The sequence below is a fragment of the Bufo gargarizans genome, chromosome 2, assembly GCF_014858855.1.
Source record: "Bufo gargarizans isolate SCDJY-AF-19 chromosome 2, ASM1485885v1, whole genome shotgun sequence".
Taxonomy (NCBI): Eukaryota; Metazoa; Chordata; class Amphibia; order Anura; family Bufonidae; genus Bufo; species Bufo gargarizans.
The window spans coordinates 536,280,733-536,303,794 of record NC_058081.1 but is presented as its reverse complement, the minus strand read 5'-3'; the positions used below and the strand labels follow the sequence as shown (position 1 = coordinate 536,303,794).

General features: G+C 43.7%; 1 protein-coding gene across 2 annotated transcripts in view; it reads left to right on the top strand.

Annotated features, from left to right (window-relative positions):
* LOC122926630 (toll-like receptor 13) overlaps positions 1-23,062 on the top strand; it is a 91,240-nt gene that overhangs the window by 50,646 nt on the left and 17,532 nt on the right. For both annotated transcript variants that reach the window (XM_044278064.1, XM_044278062.1), the window contains one exon: positions 5,099-7,823. In XM_044278064.1, coding sequence (XP_044133999.1) covers positions 5,140-7,823 — 2,684 coding nt within the window. In that variant the 5' untranslated portion in view covers positions 5,099-5,139. The remainder of the gene's footprint in view (positions 1-5,098; positions 7,824-23,062) is intronic.

The following is a 23,062-nucleotide window of genomic DNA, read 5'->3' as shown; positions in this document are numbered from 1 at the left end:
TTCTATGTATGCCTCTGGGCGTAGGTTTCAAACTCAAAAATTTTAAAATTATAAGCCCCTACAAATCTGGCTTGGTGCAAGAAAAAAATACAATATGTACTTCACAAATTTTAAAAAATTAATATTAAAACTGTAAGTCTCCTAAATTTCACAAATATAAATGTTTTTGAAAGTGCGGCCAAAATAATTGATGTATGTATATATGTGAAATATTGCAGCTGTAAATTGTTGCAATATATGCAAATCATTTCAGTTACATTTTACCACTTAAAGGGGTTGTCCAGTTTCAGAGCTGAACCCAGATATAGCATTTCATGCTCCGATACTCTCCCTTGCCCTGAGCTGCATCGTGCAGGGCAAGGGCTTTTTTGTTTATAATTGTACACTGCTAGGCGGAAGATTTCGCCCAGCAGTGTTTCCGGGGACGTCATCTGCACTAATGGGCGGGCTTTAGCGCTGCCTTAATTAGTGCCGGTGACATCACCGGTAACACTGCTAGCACTGCTCCGCTCTAGCAGAGACCCGGTAGGTCCCCGGATCTGCAGAAAAAGCCTTGAGTGATTCCGCGCAGGGCAAGGGAGAGCATCACAGCATGAAATGCTCCGATGCTAATCTCAGAAGGGCTGCATGGGTGAAGAAGAGTATATGTCCGGGTTCAGCTCTGAACCCGGTTAACCCCTTTTAAATAAAGTACAATATGTGATGAAAAAACAATGTCAGAATTACTTGGTTGTGCAAAATTTTTATGTAGTTATTGTCTGTTAAAGTGACACATGCCAGATTTATAAAATCTGGCTTGGTCATTAAGGGATTAAAAAAGGGGCAAGCGTAGGGGGGTTAATGGAGGACTGGTTGCAGTGGGAATGCAGGGCACAGTGCAATGCAGGGGTTAATGGAGGCAGGGGCTGGTGGCAGTGGGAATGCAGGGCAATGCAGGGGTTATACTCAGCCAAGAATGCTCTGCTCCGTCCCTCTGGCTGCTCGGGGCGCAACTCTTCTGGTCTGGGAGCCTGAGCCCTGGCTGCGCTTTCACTTCTGGCTCAGCTTGCTGGAGTTCAGGGCATCGCTCCTGCGCTCTCTTCTTCTGGGAGGTGGGTGTGAGGGTCGGGGGGTCACTCCTGAGTGCCAGCTGCACTCTTCTTTCTCCTCCTGAGCAGAGCACAGCTCTGTGCAGGGAGGCAGGTAGGGATGCTGTCTATGGCACAGCCTGTCAGGGGGGGTGTCTCTTCTGTGTGCCAGCTGCGCTCTTCTCATCTTCTGAGTGCAGCACAGCGCTCTGCTTCCGGGAGGCGGGTAGGGGTTTTCTCTGTTAAACGCCACACGGCATTTAAACCCGGCCTTGCCCACTCCCGTATTCCCGCGCTCAGCCCAGTCCACGTGGGCTGGCGCGGTGATATGACGTCACCACGCCAGCCCGCACATCCTGGAGCGCACTTCCAAGCGGGGGGATCCTTTCATCCTCCTGCCTGTAAAAATAATGCATACCTCTGTCCCTATTAGGCACACCTTTGGTGACAAAGGGCAGAGGATCTTTATTGATCCTCTGTCCTTTGAAGGGGCTGAAACTGGACATAAATGTCCAGTTGTCGGTCTCTCCCCCTGCCCCCCCCCCCCTCCCCCAAGCAGGCACATTCCAGAGGGGGAGGGGGGCAACCATGGGAGCTTCTAGCCACAGTTTAACTCTACAGTACATACATATTTATAGATGCTTGGGGCACATCTATAAATATAAATATAACTACATAGATATAAAACTGGGGGTCTGAATGGGCAGCAATAAGCCCACCTACACATATATATTGTATACATAGAGATGTATGCTGACAAGGGGGCATACATACATCTCTATGCATATACAAACTTGGGCCCATACTGGCCATACAGGGCCAATATATATGTATATATTAAAAGGCATATATACATATATTATCATAATACTCCTTCCCTCTACATATACATATAAATATATATATATATATATATATATATATATATATAAAATGGAAGATGAAGACGCAGCACACTTATCGGTTCAATAAGAAGGAAGAAGCCAGCAGCACACCATTGAGATAAAAAAAAACACGTGTGGTTTATTCACCCAGTGTCATGTAGCAGCGACGTTTCAACCGCTTGTTGCGGTCTTTCTCAAACTATGTGCACATGTGTTACAACCACAATATATATAGGTGTGCCAATTCATGATACAAAAGATCCAATTAATTTTAAAAATGAACAAAATTCGTGATAAAACACATTTGGAAAAATTACAAACTCATCAGCATCAATGTGAAAATTACATAATTTGAATAAAGTGACAGTGCCTTATAAACAATACATGATATATAGTGACAATACATAATAAGGTATAATTGATGATTAAGAAATACAGGTGTTCCCAATAAATGATGTGTATTAAAAACTCACACAATCAGCTGATACACTGCGCTCGCCAAGCATAGTGGTCTCGGAGGCGTCCACATTCGGTTACTGCGCATGAGCGAGAACAATAGATCTCGCGATATCTCGGGCGCAAGAGAACTTAATGGAGACCTCATCAAAGATGGCCTAATCCAAAGGTGCCCACATGTGCGCATGCTTACGCAATAGAGGCCATCCACTCTAGAGTCATGTGATCCTTGTCACATGATCCAAACAAACACAGATAAACAAACCTATGGGGATTTAAAGGATTCAAGCGGTAGACTGCAGGTCATGACCGCGCAAACAGCCCATGATTCCCCAGTAATCGGCGGTAGAAACGCTGCCATGGAACCCCAAGGTCAAGTGTCTCACCATCAAACCGCCCATGTACCCTGTGAGACACTGACCAAGTCCACACGTGTGCCCTACATAGATAAAACCAGAGCTGGCGTGACCCCTTGTCAAAGAGGGGGCAGCACCTTTTCAGGTGTTACATGTTCCAAATGTAATCAATATATAAGTGGACCTAAAATTGCAATATGCAGCACGTCACATGTATAGCACAATACAGACACGGCCATCATACAGGTTATTAACAAGATGTGTAAAACAGAATGTGGATAGCTGATGGGGACCAAGATGCTCTTGTCTTCATGCAGAATATCAGCCAAGATCGTGATTAGTAGCTGAATCTACAAATGGTACAGAAAAAAGAGAAAATGTTATTCAATAAAAACAATTTATATTTCAGCTTGGTTGTATTATACACATGTTCACTATATCCATACCAGGGAATAAGGACAACACGGTACACGGGGAGAGACACCACTAATCCACCCTGAAGTCAACATTTAAACCATTTGGTCTTCAAGGTAAAAATCCAAAATAGTTCTTGCTTTTTGAGGAGAGCCTTCCTATCTCCACAACGTCTGCCCATCTGTATCTGCTCTAATATGCGGAACCTCAAATCTTTTTCCGAATGACCCGCCTCCCTAAAATACTTGGAGACTGGCAAATCTATTTTTTCTTTTCTAATGGAGTATCTATGCTGATTTAGGCGTGTCTTAACGTCCCACGTGGTCTCACCAACATACCACTTCTCACATGGGCATGACAGTAGGTAGACCACGGAGGACGAATCACACGTCAAATACTGAGTGATTTTGATAATTTTATTGGTCGCAGGATTATGGAACGAATCCCCCTTAAGCACAAGGCAGCAATTCACACAGTGATGACATGGGTAGCAACCAGTCCGCGTGGAGCCACATAATGACCTTACACTGGTCCTGCTGCTATCCACATCAGACTTAACCAACCTGTCACCCAGGTTCCGCCCTCTTCGGTAAGAAAAAAGTGGGGGTGTGCGAAACTCTTCAAACTGAGGAAAACTGTTCCCTATAATCTTCCAATGTTTTTTGATGACAGACGCAATTTGCGGGCTATCAGCAGAAAATTGTGAAATAAAAGGAATCCGTGGGACTCTTGTAGTATCATTGCATGGGGTTTGTGCATGATTACTATCAGCTCGCAAAATACTCCCTGCAATAAGTTTCTTGGGATATCCTCGAGCAGCAAATTTCTTGTTCATTTCCCTAAATCATAAATCCCTAGTCGGTTTATCCCTCACAATCCTCTTGACTCGGAGGAATTGACTATAAGGTAACGACTGAAACCGCTTGGATTCTTTACATCCCCATAGTTTTGTTTATCTGGCTTTGTTTGGATCATGTGACAAGGATCACATGACTCTAGAGTAGATGGCCTCTATTGCGTAAGCATGCGCACATGTGGGCACCTTTGGATTAGGCCATCTTTGATGAGGTCTCCATTAAGTTCTCTTGCGCCCGAGATATCGCGAGATCTATTGTTCTCGCTCATGCGCAGTAACCGAATGTGGACGCCTCCGAGACCGCTGTGCTTAGCGCGCGCAGTGTATCAGCTGATTGTGTGAGTTTTTAATACACATCATGTATTGGGAACACCTGTATTTCTTAATCATCAATTATACCTTATTATGTATTGTTACTATATATCATGTATTGTTTATAAGGCACTGTTACTTTATTCCAATTATGTAATTTTCACATTGATGCTGATGAGTTTGTAATTTTTCCAAATGTGATTTATCACGAATTTTGTTCATTTTTAAAGTTAATTAGATCTTTTGTATCATGAATTGGCACACCTATATATATTGTGGTTGTAACACATGTGCACATAGTTTGAGAAAGACCGCAACAAGCGGTTGAAACGTCGCTGCTACATGACAATGGGTGAATAAATTACACTTGTTTCTTTTTATCTCAATGGTGTGCTGCTGGCTTCTTCCTTCTTATATATATTAGCACATTATTGTCACAATTTATAGTGATGTTTCAATAATTGGCCAGGATCAAGGTGTTACCATTGAGGTGCATCAATCAGACACAATCGAATGTAAATGCTTCACATAATAACATTTGCACTTCCTGTCACTAGATGATAAAAATTCTTCTGCTGTGTGAAACTAGGGAAAATAAAATAAAATATATTTCATCAGTGCTGATATAGCATACAAGAATATAACTTCAAATCTCAAAGCATGTAAATATTATTAATTGACTATTGCTTTCATATGATTTGTATGCTTTTTATATACTAATTACATAATGGTATCCATTTCTATTCTTTTCAGATCACAACTGATTATTTTATTTGAGGAAAAGAAGTTCTGACATGAATTATTATTGCACATCAAAACAAATAATCTTGTTACTAATATTAATACAGATTGCCACTTCTATATCTGCCTTTGGATATGCAAAGTGTTTTTTGGCCTATGAGAACTCACAATATGCAAACTGTATAGGACAAAGAATTGTGAATTTGACCCAAGCCATTCAACATCTCCCCAATAAAACGCAATGGCTGAATGCTTCACAAAATGACATAGTCAGAGTGGAACGCAAAAGTTTTTTCCATTTGCCCAATCTTTTAGGGGTTCAGCTGAACAGAAATCAAATCAGCACAGTTCAGTCTGGGGCATTCCAGAATTTGAAGTATCTTCATTGGCTGGACCTCAGTTACAATTCAATAAAAAGTTTGGACAATTGGGACATAAGTGATTTAACAAATTTAAGGATTCTCAACATTGGTCATAACAATATCAATACAATACAAAGCGTGAGTTTAACACCCCTGCTTCATTTACAAGAACTTGACCTTTCTTTTAATTATATTACAAACTTTGCAACTGTGGCAGAAGCTGTAAACAATTTAGCTGAACTATCCACACTGAATCTGAGTTCTAATTTGGTGACCAATTTATCTAATGCTCAGAGATTGATAACTCTACAGTCACTGAATATTTTAGACTTGAGCTCTAATTCCATTGGTGTCTTAGACCTTAATTATTTCTACATGCCCAATCTGAGTGGTCTCATGGTCATGAAAAATAATATGGGTGCTATAAATGCTAGCTCCTTTTCAAATGTACCAAAATTAGCTAAGATCAACTTTGATGAAAATCCATTAAACATTTCCTTCCTTCTGGGAATCCAGCTTCCTAATCTGACAGAACTTCACTGGTCCAGCATGAGACCCAACCTTGACAATAAGTTGACTATTCCATGCCAGGTTTTCAAGTCTTTACCAAAATTACAAGTTTTGTACATAATGCACTCAAAAGTTTCACATTACAATATTGGAAAAATTGGCGAGTGCACCAATCTAACAACCCTTGTTCTTTCAACAAGTTCTTTTAAGAACCTGATTAAGGGGGATCTTCAGATGTTTAAGTACATTAAGGTTCTATATCTTAACAAGTGTAAAATAAAAGAAATAAGGAATACCACATGGATTGGTCTTAAGTTTCTCCATACCTTGATCCTAGAGAGAAACAATATTTTGTATTTAAAAGACAGATTATTTAGCCCTCTAACTGGTCTTCAGTACTTGGACCTTTCAAAAAATTCTTTAACTTACATTAACAGCAGATCATTTGAAGACTTAAACAAGCTCAAAACCCTTATTCTGAGAAGTTGCAAAATAGCAGCCATTAAGCCATTTACCTTCAAATATTTAAGGAATCTAAGCTTCCTAGACATTCGTGACAACAGTATATCAAGAATTAGAGGGAAGTCATTTGACCATCTCAAAAGACTTGAAACGCTGTTATTGTCAGAAAACAAAATACAGTCAGTACAGGGTAATAGTCTTAAAGAGCTTGTGTTATTAAAGAAACTAACATTAGCTAATAATAACATTTATAAAGTTTCAAATACCACTTTTCATTCTCTAAAAACTCTCAAAATCCTGAATATCAGTGGAAATGCACTGAGCTTTAATAAACTTGATTCTGTTAGTCCCTTTCAAAGGCTTAAGTATCTTGAATCATTAGATATAAGCTACCAAAGACAACGCTACAAGGATCCTGTTTCAGAAGCACTTTTTCAAGGCCTACGATCCCTTAAACAGCTTTATATTCAAGGTATTCCAAGCTCCTTTTTCAAAGATGTATCTTTTTCATTTTTGACCAATTTGACAGAGATTGATATGACTGGGACCTTCCAAGGAGCTGATTTGTATTCCATGGTGGAATTAATCAGAAAATGTAATCAAATAAGATATCTTTGCCTTGATGACAATGAAATCACAAATATTCCTGTAGATACCTTTGTTGGGTTTAATCTGTTGGAAAACCTTTCTCTGAAATACAACAAACTTAAGAACATTAGTGAACACCTTGTGAAACCTTTGTCTAACTTAAGAAATTTTGATCTGTTTATGAATCCTCTCTTATGTTCATGCGAAAATTACTGGTTCCAGAACTGGTCTAAATTTGACCCTCAGGTGCAGATACCATTTTTAGAATCATACATTTGTTTTGGACAAATAACCCATGAAATCAGTTTTGTGAACCAGGATTTAAGTTTTTGTGGGACTGACATATCAGTTTTTTTTTTCATTGCATCTTTTATTTTAACATTGCTCCTCTTGGTTGCAAGTCTTGTAACAGTTAAACTGAAGTGGTCCTTACTTTACTTCTACCATATGATGCAAGTTTGGCTTCGATGGAGAATAAAAAAGGAGAAGAGACTCTACACATATGATGCATACATATCCTACTGCTCAGAAGATGAAGACTGGGTCATAAAAGAACTTTTGTTCCATTTGGAAAGCAAAGGACAACGCAAGTATAAACTTTGTTTCAAATCTAGAGATTTCATTCCTGGATCCTACCATATTGATAATATCCAAGAGTCCATTAAAAACAGCCGCAAGACTTTGTGTGTAGTCAGCAGAAATTATTTGGAAAGTCAGTGGTGTAAAGTAGAAGTTGAAATCGCATGTTCAAGAGTCTTTTATGAGAAGGAGGATGTATTGCTTGTGGTGTTTTTGGAAGAAATCCCAAACTTCAGGTAAGGGTAATCATATGATATCATGGCTTTTGACTTTAGATTTCATAGGAAAAATTTGTAGTACCTAATGACCTGAATAATTTGGAAATATCATATAGCAAGATATACAAAATATCAATGTTTCATCTAGTTATTCAGACAGGAAACAATAGAACTACAGGAGTAACTTGAAGCTGCTGATCCCCAGTGAAAAATTTACAAAAGCCTACTCCCGCACCTCCAATTAACATGTTCTATGTACACTGGTGTTCTCTTATGTGGCTGAGGGGAATTTGGGCCCCCTCAGGCACTAGGTTCTGCTCCAACTGTACCTACACCCCAGACTGGAACACTAGGATCATTTTAAGCTGTAGTATGCTTAGTGGCTACCGTCATTTTAAGTAGTACACAATATGTAGTGGTTACATTTCCACTTGGTGGAAAACTTGCAGCTGAACAACAGGAAGAGCTGCAGAACACCAATTAGGTAATGGAATTATTTAGAAGTCTCTTGTTGGGGGCCCTGATAGCTCTGACTCTAACTGACTGTGCACCTATGAGTCTTAAGGAGGCTACCTCTGACATAGCCTATCCTATCTAAGCATACTTTGCAGGGTTGCACATTGAGGTACCTCAAGACTACTAGGCCATTACCTTTCTCAAAGAATTCCTCCTGATCACTGATGGCTGCAGACATACAGAGGTTCACACAACTAAACACTAGTGTTTTTTTTACTACAGAGTGGTCCCTGTCCTCACATAGTGTTGTCAACACGGTTTGAGTACAAGAATAGAGATAAGGAGAAAACAGCTTGCTTAACCTGGACCAGCAGTAACAGTTCTGTAACTATGACATCATTGAGAAATTTCTTTACAATTCAGTTTTTGTTACATTTTCAGCTGCAACCAGGGAGAATCAGATTGAGGATGGGAGTGGTAGTAGTTCTGATACACAGATCGCAGTGGCAGTCCACACACCAATCCTCTCACCAATATCTCTCTAGTGCTGTACAGCAACAGGAGGGCACACCCTTTCTTCTCCCTGGAAACACCCTGGCAGTGGGGTGCAGGGCTCCAGATGGCGACCAAAACGGTCGCCAATGCGCCTTAAAATTTGCAGATGGCGACAAGACTTTTTAGTCTTGTCGCCATTTGCGACTGTACCGCCGCGATCCTGCGCAGCCCAAGTTCTCTTCACTAGCACAGTCAGTGGAGAAGGAAGGAGTCCCTCCCCCTCCACTGTGACGCGGCCGCCACTACCACCAATGGGCAGATAGCAGGGAGGAGGAGGGGAGGAGCTGTCGCCACTGCGCCACCAATGAATGTAAAACATAAGTATAGGCAGCTGGATCACAGACCCGGCACCCGGCCTCAATAACAGGGCATGCGATACATGGCAATTAACCCCTCAGGTGCCACAGATCGCATGCCCTGTTATTGAGGCCGGGTGCCGGGTCTGTGATACTGCTGCCGACAGGAGTTAAAGAGGACCTTTCATGGGTACAAATATTAACTTATTAGTAGCAGGCTACATAGAGCAGGCTTACTATTAGTCCTGGGCGCCGCTCCGTTCACCCGCTGTGGCCCCGGTAATTTCAACATTCAGAGCAAGGAGGAGGAGACGCCAGTGTCTGTCCTTCCCCCTGACAGCAGCGCTGACCAATCACAGCGCAGAGAGAGGGAGTTGTTTTTTTCTCCCTCTCTCTGCGCTGTGATTGGTCAGCGCTGCTGTCAGGGGGAAGGACAGACACTGGCGTCTCCTCCTCCTTGCTCTGAATGTTGAAATTACCGGGGCCACAGCGGGTGAACGGAGTGGCGCCCAGGACTAATAGTAAGTGCACTTAGATCCCTGGGCGGCGCTCTATGCAGCCTGCTACTAATAAGTTAATATTTTTTTTGGACCCACGAAAGGTCCTCTTTAATTACATTCATTGCTGATGCAGTGCGCCCTCCCAAAGCCTCACCGCTCCCCCCCCCCCCATTATCACTGGCCACAAGTCTTCTCCCCCCCCCCCATTATCACTGGCCACAAGTCCCCTGCCATTGTTATATGGTGGCCACAGGGTCCCATCCCCTCCATTGGTGGCAGTGGCAGATTACACTGCTGGGGCTCAGAACATTACCATGGCAGCCAGGACGCTACTGGAGCCCTGGCTGCCATGATAAGCTCCATGCTGCTGTGTGCACAGAGCACAGGGCAGCAGGGAGATGTGTGAGATCCTATTCACCCTGATAGATCTCTATCAGGGTGAATAGCACAAGGGATGAAAAGATCCAGGTTCTAGTCCTAAGGGAAGAAATGGTTATTAAATAAAAAGTTAAACAAAAAAAACACCAAAATACTAAAAGTTTAAATGGCCCCCTTCCCAGTTTTACATATAAAATTTACAAACAATAAAGAATTAACATATTACATATCGCCACATCCCAAAAAGTGTGAGCTATTAAAATATAAAAAAATATTTCCGCTCGGTGAAGGCCGTAACAGAAAAAAAAAACTCTAAACCACGCAATTCGCTATTTTTAGTCACCTTGTCCCCCAGAAGATGTCCCTGGATGTGAGAGGTATGTGGTGTTGTATTCTCCTATATGTAGTGCTGGCTCACTACTGTGACCTGCGTCTCATCTTCTCAAAGTCCTTTTTTTTTAATTATATGCATTTTAAATTTGGCGACTAAAAAATGTAATTTGGCTCCTAAATTTTTTAGTTTAGGAGCCAATGGCTCCTGGTCATTTTTTTTTTGTCTGGAGCACTGGGGTGCCCTTGCTGTTAAGTGTTTTTTCAGGGTTGAAGGCAGGAGATGGTGCAGCAGTTGGTGAAAAGTGATAGCATCAGTAACAAAGCCAGTTTGGGCAAATAAATAGGTCTCTCTTGCAGAATAGGAGTGGTAGAACATCCAACAGGATCAAGACACAATTCCAACACCTATTCACAGTGCAATCCTTTCTCAATATCAATGTCTGGTTAGAAAGCAGCAATGAAAGGGTGTTGTGGTAATTTTTCTCTCTCTCCTTACACACATATGGTTCTCAGACCCCAGCAACACTACACACATATGGTTCTCAGACCCCAGCAACTCAGTTTTCTGGTTCCCATATTCCACATTCCAATTTCTGGTGCCATCTACACAAACAGGTGGCAACACCAGCATGTACAGCAGTTTACCAGCTCTTAACCAACATGCTAGGCAAGCTATGACTTCCATGACCTAAACTGTTCTCTAGGGCCTACTATCTTTAGTTTTCCAAGACACTGCTTGTGGCCACTGTGTGTGTGTGTGTGTGTGTACCGGCAGGCAAGGCCCAGACCCTAATGGATGAAACAGTAGCCAGAATTAGGCCCTAAATTCAGGCCCGAGTCCAGATGCTGTAACTGTCATTTATTACTTCCCTGGCCTCATTCCCCTACCTCTCCATAGCAGCAGAAGTAATACAGTGATCATCATGCCTGCTAGGCTGAGTAGCACACACGTTTAATCTCCGGTGAGTTCCTGTTCTCCGCCACCCTCTGTGGGCCCTTGGACCTTGTTTTGTACTCACTTGGTTCATTATTGACTGGTCTGCAATATATTCTTACTTTCTTTATATATATTTTTGCATACCATCTATTGCCCATTTGAGGTATATGTGGTAGCGGGAACTTCACCGGGGACCTATATACTCTATTTATGCATGGGTTTGGATTTTCCATTTTGTACTTTATTCCCATGCTGCATGTATACGATACTCCACCATTTTGATGATCCGTGTGGTTTTTTTCTCCCAGGGTGGCGCGTTTAACTTTTTTATCCTCCGCTCCTTTTTTTATCATGTTTAGGGCATCATACCTCTTGATTATTTATGTCATTTTAATCATGCTTTAATAAAAATACTTTTTGGCATTTTGAGCTCCTTTTTCCTCTGTTTCTATTGAGTAGCACAGAGGTCTGGGATCATCCTCCAGCCTGTGCGTCTACTGCTCAGCTCAGCAAGTATGATGACGTCACTACATCACGCCTGCTGCTGGGGAGAGCATGATGTTTTCCATTCATCGGCGGGACGGGGTTAGGTAAATATTTATTTTTATTTTATTAACACTACAGGGGCTTCACTATTGTAAGATGAGCACTGTGGGGCCAATACTACTGTAATGGCACTAAGGAGCCAGCACTACTGTAACTGGGGGTATAACTACTTTTTGGGGACACTAAGGAGGCATTTTACTTTGTTTGGTCAATAAGGGGGCTTGACTACTGTGTGGGGGCACTAAATGAGCATGACTACTGTGAAGGGGGAACTAATTAAGCATTCTACTGTGTGGGAGTATTAAGAGGGCATCTCAACTGTGAAGGGGCACTAAGGGAGTATTCTATTGTGATGGGGAACTAACTATTGTGTAGAAGCAATAAGGGTACTGTGGGGGATTAGCTCTTCTCCGGGGGTTATTCACACAAGTATCTTCGCCAGACACCAAGTTTCAGGTCCAAACATCGCTTTATTTGGCACCTCAGCAAAACAAACATAAATTATACTAAATAAACACCGGCCCGGCTGGGCTCTAACTAAACATAACATAACCTGACTCACCTAAAGCACCGTTCACACATGGTCATAACATGCGGCTTTCCCAGCCCAATGTCCATCAGCCTCCTGGCTGTACAGAGCACCGTTTACACACGGTCTAAAGTCCAGTGCCTTTATGGGGGAGTGTGGCCCAGTAGTCCTCCCGACTCCGGCCTTGTGACCACTTGCGCCCAAGCGTCACGGCGTCCCCCAACAATCTGGCTAGCACCTAGCCCCGTGGCCCCTCAGCCAGCCCAACTGAGACCACTCTTCCAGAGCCTTCAGCAGGACTGTGTTTCACAAAAACTCTGTCTCCTTCCCTAGACTGGAGCCACACCCAAGTCCAGTAACAGAATTAAATACCATCCCTGGACATGGGCATATTCCAAAATCCCGGACTGGAGCATGGGGAACAGGTACCCACCCAACACATAACCTGTTCCCAGTAAAAGCCCGCCCTAGGCTAGCTGGAGCCAGCTAAGTTAACTGTCTTGGTGTCCACCAACTAAATTGGTGGCCAACTATATCTAGGGCCTTTACTTCACCAAGGGCGGGCCCCTTGGTGACATACTCCTGGTACAAACAACACCCCTTTTTTATGCTTCCCGGGACTTTACTGCACCCATCACTATTCACATTGCCACAGTACATATACAGCCCAGGCCGCATATTTTCCAGTTCTGGACTTTTCCTGTCCAGCATTAGCAATCATTTTGTTTTCATATTTTTGGACTGGTGGGGGTTTATATGGTGAGCATGAGCAATCTAAACTAGCTGCAGGAGGAGGGGTTGCGGAGAATTGGCTTAGCCCGCCCTGACTATTGAACTGTGTTCAGGCTACGCTTTTTCCGTGTTCTTGGTGCTTTGCACTGGTGTCTCTGACCTGTGTGGGTCAACAGCCAACCACACCAGGACTACTCCAGGAGGTATCGGCCTGGTTGGTTCCTTGCAACGAAGTCCAGATCCCTGTACAGAGGTTAAAGGGTGAATACCAGGTAACCACCAAGACAACGCCCTTAGGTTTAGCATAAAGCCAAACTGGTTAGTTGGCACAATGGGTCCACATCTACTGTCCTTAACATCTTGAATGGCCAAAGAAAACTTTTTACCCATGGATTCGTCCATTTATATATATATATATATATATATATATTATATTATCAAATTTTGTGTTGTTCTTTTAGACTTGATAAAGGGGTCTGCGTACCCCGAAACGCGTCGTCTTTGCTAACCAAAAAATAATAAATACTTTGTATCCTCAACTGGGTTGTGAATTGCGCCTTGTGTCCATCCGCTCACCGCATGAACCAAGTGCAGACACTGCTTGTGGCCACTGTGTGTGTGTGTGTACCGGCAGGCAAGGCCCAGACCCTAATGGATGAAACAGTAGCCAGAATTAGGCCCTAAATTCAGGCCCGAGTCCAGATGCTGTAACTGTCATTTATTACTTCCCTGGCCTCATTCCCCTACCTCTCCATAGCAGCAGAAGTAATACAGTGATCATCATGCCTGCTAGGCTGAGTAGCACACACGTTTAATCTCCGGTGAGTTCCTGTTCTCCGCCACCCTCTGTGGGCCCTTGGACCTTGTTTTGTACTCACTTGGTTCATTATTGACTGGTCTGCAATATATTCTTACTTTCTTTATATATATTTTTGCATACCATCTATTGCCCATTTGAGGTATATGTGGTAGCGGGAACTTCACCGGGGACCTATATACTCTATTTATGCATGGGTTTGGATTTTCCATTTTGTACTTTATTCCCATGCTGCATGTATACGATACTCCACCATTTTGATGATCCGTGTGGTTTTTTTCTCCCAGGGTGGCGCGTTTAACTTTTTTATCCTCCGCTCCTTTTTTTATCATGTTTAGGGCATCATACCTCTTGATTATTTATGTCATTTTAATCATGCTTTAATAAAAATACTTTTTGGCATTTTGAGCTCCTTTTTCCTCTGTTTCTATTGAGTAGCACAGAGGTCTGGGATCATCCTCCAGCCTGTGCGTCTACTGCTCAGCTCAGCAAGTATGATGACGTCACTACATCACGCCTGCTGCTGGGGAGAGCATGATGTTTTCCATTCATCGGCGGGACGGGGTTAGGTAAATATTTATTTTTATTTTATTAACACTACAGGGGCTTCACTATTGTAAGATGAGCACTGTGGGGCCAATACTACTGTAATGGCACTAAGGAGCCAGCACTACTGTAACTGGGGGTATAACTACTTTTTGGGGACACTAAGGAGGCATTTTACTTTGTTTGGTCAATAAGGGGGCTTGACTACTGTGTGGGGGCACTAAATGAGCATGACTACTGTGAAGGGGGAACTAATTAAGCATTCTACTGTGTGGGAGTATTAAGAGGGCATCTCAACTGTGAAGGGGCACTAAGGGAGTATTCTATTGTGATGGGGAACTAACTATTGTGTAGAAGCAATAAGGGTACTGTGGGGGATTAGCTCTTCTCCGGGGGTTATTCACACAAGTATCTTCGCCAGACACCAAGTTTCAGGTCCAAACATCGCTTTATTTGGCACCTCAGCAAAACAAACATAAATTATACTAAATAAACACCGGCCCGGCTGGGCTCTAACTAAACATAACATAACCTGACTCACCTAAAGCACCGTTCACACATGGTCATAACATGCGGCTTTCCCAGCCCAATGTCCATCAGCCTCCTGGCTGTACAGAGCACCGTTTACACACGGTCTAAAGTCCAGTGCCTTTATGGGGGAGTGTGGCCCAGTAGTCCTCCCGACTCCGGCCTTGTGACCACTTGCGCCCAAGCGTCACGGCGTCCCCCAACAATCTGGCTAGCACCTAGCCCCGTGGCCCCTCAGCCAGCCCAGCTGAGACCACTCTTCCAGAGCCTTCAGCAGGACTGTGTTTCACAAAAACTCTGTCTCCTTCCCTAGACTGGAGCCACACCCAAGTCCAGTAACAGAATTAAATACCATCCCTGGACATGGGCATATTCCAAAATCCCGGACTGGAGCATGGGGAACAGGTACCCACCCAACACATAACCTGTTCCCAGTAAAAGCCCGCCCTAGGCTAGCTGGAGCCAGCTAAGTTAACTGTCTTGGTGTCCACCAACTAAATTGGTGGCCAACTATATCTAGGGCCTTTACTTCACCAAGGGCGGGCCCCTTGGTGACATACTCCTGGTACAAACAACACCCCTTTTTTATGCTTCCCGGGACTTTACTGCACCCATCACTATTCACATTGCCACAGTACATATACAGCCCAGGCCGCATATTTTCCAGTTCTGGACTTTTCCTGTCCAGCATTAGCAATCATTTTGTTTTCATATTTTTGGACTGGTGGGGGTTTATATGGTGAGCATGAGCAATCTAAACTAGCTGCAGGAGGAGGGGTTGCGGAGAATTGGCTTAGCCCGCCCTGACTATTGAACTGTGTTCAGGCTACGCTTTTTCCGTGTTCTTGGTGCTTTGCACTGGTGTCTCTGACCTGTGTGGGTCAACAGCCAACCACACCAGGACTACTCCAGGAGGTATCGGCCTGGTTGGTTCCTTGCAACGAAGTCCAGATCCCTGTACAGAGGTTAAAGGGTGAATACCAGGTAACCACCAAGACAACGCCCTTAGGTTTAGCATAAAGCCAAACTGGTTAGTTGGCACAATGGGTCCACATCTACTGTCCTTAACATCTTGAATGGCCAAAGAAAACTTTTTACCCATGGATTCGTCCATTTATATATATATATATATATATTATATTATCAAATTTTGTGTTGTTCTTTTAGACTTGATAAAGGGGTCTGCGTACCCCGAAACGCGTCGTCTTTGCTAACCAAAAAATAATAAATACTTTGTATCCTCAACTGGGTTGTGAATTGCGCCTTGTGTCCATCCGCTCACCGCATGAACCAAGTGCAGACGAGCCCCCCCCCCCCATATATACCTTAACATCTTGAAAGCTGGCAACAAGGAATCTGTTTCCTTTTGCCCAGTGACACCTGCAACATCTAGCGGTGCCAGCCTGTACAGTAGCCCATTGACTATTATATACATAAGGCAGCATACATTATGGAAGTTACACAGCCACAGCAGTTAGGACACACAGCAGGGTTAACAACCAGTGGAGACTTCTCCCCGCTTCACCATTCAGTCTGCAGGCACAGATGGCGCTGTCGTCGTGTGTGGGCGGAGCCTGCAGCCCAGTAATCTGCATAAGCTCTGCCCACACAGTGGTGCAGAGCGATCTGTGTCTGCAGGGAAGAGAAATATGTGAGCTTCAGGAGCTGGACAAGGTGAGTAGTTACTGTGGGTTTTTTTTAAAAGAGAGGGGGCACAGAGGGCTTTATAACTATGGAGGGGGCACAGAGGACTTTATTATTATGAAAGGGGCACACAGGACTTTATTACTATGGAGGGAGAACAGAGGGCATTACTACTATGGAGGGGGCACAGAGGGCATTACTAATGTGAAGGGGGCACAATGGGCCTTTCTACTATCGAGGGGGCACAGAGCCAGAGGGCATTACTACAATGAAGGGGGCACAGTGGGCATTATTACTGTGAAGGGGGCACAATTGGGATTTCTACTATGGAGGGGGCACAGAGGTCATTACTAGCACAGTGGGCAATACTACTATTAAGGGGGCACAATGGGCATTATTACTATAACAGGGGCACAATGGGCATTATTACTATTACGGGGGCACAATGGACATTATTACTGTAAAGGGTGCACAATGGGTATTACTATGAAGGGGGCACCGTGGGCATTATTACTGTGAGGGGAACACAGTGGGCATTATTACTGTGAAGGGGGCACAATGGGGATTTCTACTATGGAGGGGCACAGAGGGCATTACTAGCACAGTGGGCATTACAACTTTTAAGGGGACACAATGGGCATTATTACGGTGAAGGGTACTGGGCATCATAACCATAAAGGGGACACAATGGGGATTATTACTATGAACGGGGAACAATGGGGATTATTACTGTGAAGGGGGCACAAGGGGGATTATTACTGTGAAGGGGGCACAAAAAGGGTATTACAACTGTGAAAGGTGCACAGAGAGGGAATAACTACTGTGAGGGGGTGACAATGTGGGCATAACTACTGTGAGAGGGCACAATGTGGGCATAACTACTGTGAGGGGGCACACATCTGTACAAAAGTACTATGAAGGTTGTACAATGAGGGTAATACTACTGTGAGGGGGTACCATTTTTTTTAAAAGTGTTGGGGGGCGCCAGAGAAAGGACCCGCCCCGGGTGCCAAACACCCTAGGTATGCCACTGTCAATAGCAAAGAAGAACTCAAGAGTACCATAAGGGTGGAATGAGTGCTCCACTAGATTTTTTCCAGTGGTAGTATTACTTCACAAGTTCATGTCTGGTAGCTTAGTGTACCTCCCCCTGATGTTGCAGTTTAGACATCCAGTTACTGTTTTATATAGCGCTGAGTGACTTTGTGCATTACCCCCAAGTGGTTAGTTGCCTCTGGTGTGGAATAGTGTACTTGTCACCATATAATTACAAAATGTGAATTTTCATTCTATGAAGTATGTAGTGAGTCAGAATTGACGATGGACTTTCTTCTGAAGTGAAGGACATGTTCAGAAATATGCAAAGTGGTAAGAAGAACAATTACATCTAGAATAAAGCAGCAATAACGTGTAATATCCTCTAGGTGGCAATATACCTTTAGGTATATTTAACAACCAGACCTATATACAGTAGTTGAAGACAGGAAACACACCCAGGGACGTTTTTCTGTAAGTCAACCGCAGCCATAAAGCTTCTCATGGGTAAGCATCTTCTTCGCTAGCAGACACCCACATGCATTGTCAAAACTGGTACACATGATAAAATACAGAGAGAAGGATGGGGTCACTATTTTAAAAAGAATCTAAAAGAATAAATATAATAGGAAAATTCTCCCTCACAACAAAAACATATAAGAGGGTTCCTAATAAATTAAAGGGGTATTCCCATCACAATGATCACTGTTAAATCTGTTAATGATTTGACAGTGATCATTTTTGTAAATACATTTTATTACCCAATTCCCACCCTTTTTGAGAAAATAAGTCCCCTCTTACCTGATTGTTGTCTTTCGTCTCCCCTGTTTACGGCCACCTCTCGCCTGTCGCATCCTGTGGCCGTGCTTGCCCAGAAGACTGAAGATTTTCTCCTGGCCGGGCAGCGCAATGTCCTGAACGCGTACGCCGCCACACATGCGCCATGATGACTTCTTCCTGGTTAGTATAGTACAGGCCAGGAATAAGTCACCATGGCGCATGCGAGGCTGCATGCGTGTTCAGGACATTGCGTGGCCCGGCTGGGAGAAAATCTTCAGTCTTCTGCACAAGCGCGGCCCGGCCGGGAGAAGACGTCAATCAAGCTGACTGAGCCCGCCCAGCCGAATCCAGGAAGTGAACGTCGCACTCGCCGCAGGTAAGTATGAAAACTGCTGATAGGAATACCCCTTTAAAGCCACCCATACTCATGAGAGAACAGTTGGCAAAATTGCAAATCATAGCCGATCATTGCTTGAGATTGAGAACTGAAAATAAACTTTTTTTTTTCACAATAGCTGAAAATGTGAGTCAGGTTATAAAATGTTGGTCATGTTCACCCAGAACTATGTGTGCATTTGGCCAATCCTTTGCCACTTTGCACAAGCTGCAGGGGGTCTGTTCTTTTTAAAACTGACTCCCTGATCAGAGACTGATCGGCTGAATATCTTATGTGACAGCCTAAGGGGCGATCTGTACTTTTCATTGATACCATTTTGTGGTGTATATAACTTTAATTATTTTTTTTTGTGTGAAGTGACGCAATCGGCTAATCGGCCATTTTGACTTTTTTTTTCCATTTCACTGTTTAGGATAAATATTTTTATATAGTATGGGTGTTTTTGCACGAGGAGATGGCCATGATGTTTATTTTTTATTGTTGATCTATTTTGATTTTGTGGAAATTGTGGTGAACTTTAACAAGTAATTACCATATTGCTTATATCATAGACGTCAATGCATTAGCATTGGAGACTGAGGATCACACTGTGTTCCTTTGGAGCCCTGCATAGGCTGGGTCTACATAGGAACTTATGTGTGTCAGCCTCATATCATTCAGGAGGACCGAGACTGTCGCACACACTATCCGGCTCCCACGATCCCCACTAGGGGGAGCGGGTGCTGGTCATGTTTGACCACGGCATCTGAGGGGTTAAATGTATGGGATCAATGTTATCACCAATCGCATTCATTGGCCCCAGGTATCTGCTGTTTAAAACATAATACGGCGCTAGGCGGGAAGGGATTAATGGATTCTCCTATTACTTACAATTGATTTTTTTTCTGGCCAACTGCAATGAAAATCACTGTATTTGTTTTTCTGCTGCAAAAAATCTAATACTCACCCGGGTCCTGTTCTCGGGCCCTGGAGCATGCTGTAGGTCTAGGCCTGCTAGGCCCCTGCTGTTTTACTGCCTTATAGGCTCAGGCCTAATAGCCTGAGACCTATGATGGTGGACGTCAGGACATGGAGCTATGAGCTCCCGTGCTCTCCCACAGTGTTCAACTGTATCACTGTCCTGAGAATGGTGATACAGTTGAATCTAGGCGGGTACCTACAACAGCTGAGTACATAAGAATCTGAGGTTCCACTGTTAATTAAAGGGGATCTGTCACCAAGTACCTCCATCTCGAACTCTTTGCATAGACACACAGTTGTAACTCACCTGGTTTTCTTTTGTTGATCTGAGGCTCCCTTTCCGAGTTATGATACTTTTTCTTAATATGCAAATTAGGCCTTTGGCGCAACAAGGGCATCACCATTGCCCTTGTTGCACCCAAGCTTCACCATCTGTGACCAACAGCTCCATCGCTGCTTTTCCACTGCCTGGCCCTGTCAATCAAAGCCAAGTAGGGGCTGGCCACAGAAATTAGTGGAGCTTGAATGCAACAGTGATGTCCTTATTGCACCAAAGGCCCATTTTGCATATTAAGAAAAAGTATCATAACTCAGGAACAGAGCCTCGGATCAACAAAAGAAAAACAGCATTAATCAGGTGAACCACATCCATGTGTCTATGCAAACTGTTGAATAGGGAGGTCACTGGTGGCCAATTCCCTTTAAAGCTGAGAGTGTCTGAATGTAAGGTAGCCGGCCAGTGGCCATGAAGAAGGCTCAGGTGGCCCACTGGGTATCAGTTTACAGAAATCTTCCCGGTAAGGTCTATGGCCAGTTCGCTCCTGGGGCACTTAGTATCTTGCACTATTATATTTGGGGTAATATCTATTTGCCAAATTTTTTGTGAAATAGGGTTAATTATAGATATTTCTGAACTACGGTATTTGAGGACTTGAAGCCATACAGTACTGTAAATACCTTAATAGGGGAGGAATGGGCAGCAATAGGAATACAATTAGGGGTATCAGCAGGATTGGAAGTTTTTGTAGATTGGGAAAGGTAGGGCAGGTGCTAGAAAAGTGAGGAGACAGAGATGTCTGTGTTGCAAACTGTGCAGACACAAATCATAGCGAGAAAAAGTTTGTCAAGGTGGTCTGGGCTAGATGGGAAAGATCAAACTCCAATCAGAGAACACATGCATTAAATGAAGTAAGTGTGGGTCCACCTCTGGGACCTGCTCCTATTTTAAGAACAGGGTCCTGCTATGAACAGAGAGGACATTGTACATGCACAGTGTCCTCTTTATTCACTCCTGTGGGACTTCCGAAAACAGCCAAGCCAGCACATTCAGCTATTTTCCAGAAGTTCCACAGCATGGATAGCAATACCAATCGATATCAAGCCACGCATGTGTGGCTACCCCTTCAATCTGGAAATAACCAGAAGTTCATGGGAGTGAATAGATAATAATGCATGCTCCGCTTGCTTTCCATTGAAATCAGGGCCTTGTTCTTGAGATAGGGGCAGGGCTCAGCAGGACTCGCACCTATTGGACATATATGGCTTGTCTTATCAATATGCCATAAATGTCCCAGATGGGAATACCCCTTCAACGTTTTCACCCATGTTCCTCTTTTATGGTACCACATGGGTACAGTTCAGTGGTTTTAGGCATCAATGTCTGTCTTCTTTTAGGAATAGTAAAATGTTCTATTGGCTATCATTCTTTGTTTGTTTGTTGCTTGGAGTTCGTTTGCTTTGTCTCACACTTTGTTTTGAGGTGGGTTTACACCACATGGTACACCACCACATGGCAATTTCAATGCCGGTTGTGATATACTTTAGAATACTTCAAAAAAGTAAATATGTCGGCACTACCTTACTCTGCTCCAATCACTGAGATACCATCGAACTCTATGGAACTTGTCCAGGGACAGCAAGCAATGCATAAGTCGTACTCTGCATCAAATACTTCACAGTCCAAACAATGCGGCACTCACTATAAAATCTTTTCTTTATTCATGAATCCATAAAATACATAGGCTTTGAAGTACAAGATGCCAGATCCCCTCGCCCAACCCCAGTGAGGAGGGAAGAGTGAATGGCATGCTCTCCTCTGGAACCCCTCGTGCCCCTTGCTCTTCCCTGCTCACAGGGGGATCCCACGGGGGATGCGGGGTCCTTTTTCACCTCCGTTTGGCATCTTGCACTTCAAAGCCTATGTATTTTATGGATTCATGAATAAAGAAAATATTTTATGGTGAGTGCCACATTGTTTTACCTGTTGAAGATACTTTCGAATACTGCTTTGGGGTAGTCCAGTGGTGTATCTTGATTTTGTGCTGCCCTAGGCGAGACAAAACTCAGGCACCCCCCTAATATAAATTTTACCCACCCCTTCCTGTCACGGCCAAACCCCTTCCTCTTTAGGCTCTACTCTTTCCTGTTTTGCATAACAATATTAAGAAATTTATCGCGATAAATACCAGTTTAACCACCTCCCGACCGCTGTACGCACCGATGCGTCCGGGAGGTGGTTGATTTACTCCTCCTGGACGCATCGGCGCGTCATCTCGCGAGACGCGAGATTTCGGTCACAGCCGGCCCGCGCATGCGCATCGCGGGCCGGCATTTCGTCAAGGAGTATTTCGTCAGCAACCTGCCAGCCAATGATCGCGGCTGGCAGGTTGCTGATTTTTAAAAAAAACAATCAGAGTGCCAGATAGCAGATCATATTTGTAAATATGATCTGTTATATGGCTGGCCTGCACCTCTGCTGGTCCTTTTCGTCGGTTGGATCCAGCAGAGGAGCAGGCTACACAGTGAGTACACCAACACCACATACTAGCCCCAGATCACCCCCCTGAACCCCAATTAACCCTTTGATCACCCCTTTGATCGCCCCTGTCAATCACTAGTGAAAGGAAAAAAGTGATCAGTGCAAACTGTCACTTTTTTTTTCACTGGTATTGACCGTTAGGTTTTAGGTATAGTTTAGGCCCCTTGGTTAGGTAGTTTAGGGATCAGTTAGCGCCCAGCCCACCGCACCGCAGTCACTGATTCGCTGATTAGCGTATCGCTAATCAGCATTTGTACTTTTATAGTATCTGGAAGTGTTCAAAACTGATCACGGTCAGATCTATAATTGTATTAGTGTCACTTTAGGTTCGCCCTCCACCCAAAACGCAGTGTTTGCCCGATCAGGCCTGATCGGTCGCCCACACGTGCGTTCACCCACGCCCGCCCCACCGCAGTGACAAAAATATATATTTTTTGATCACTGCACATTCACTTTAAACACGCTGCGGC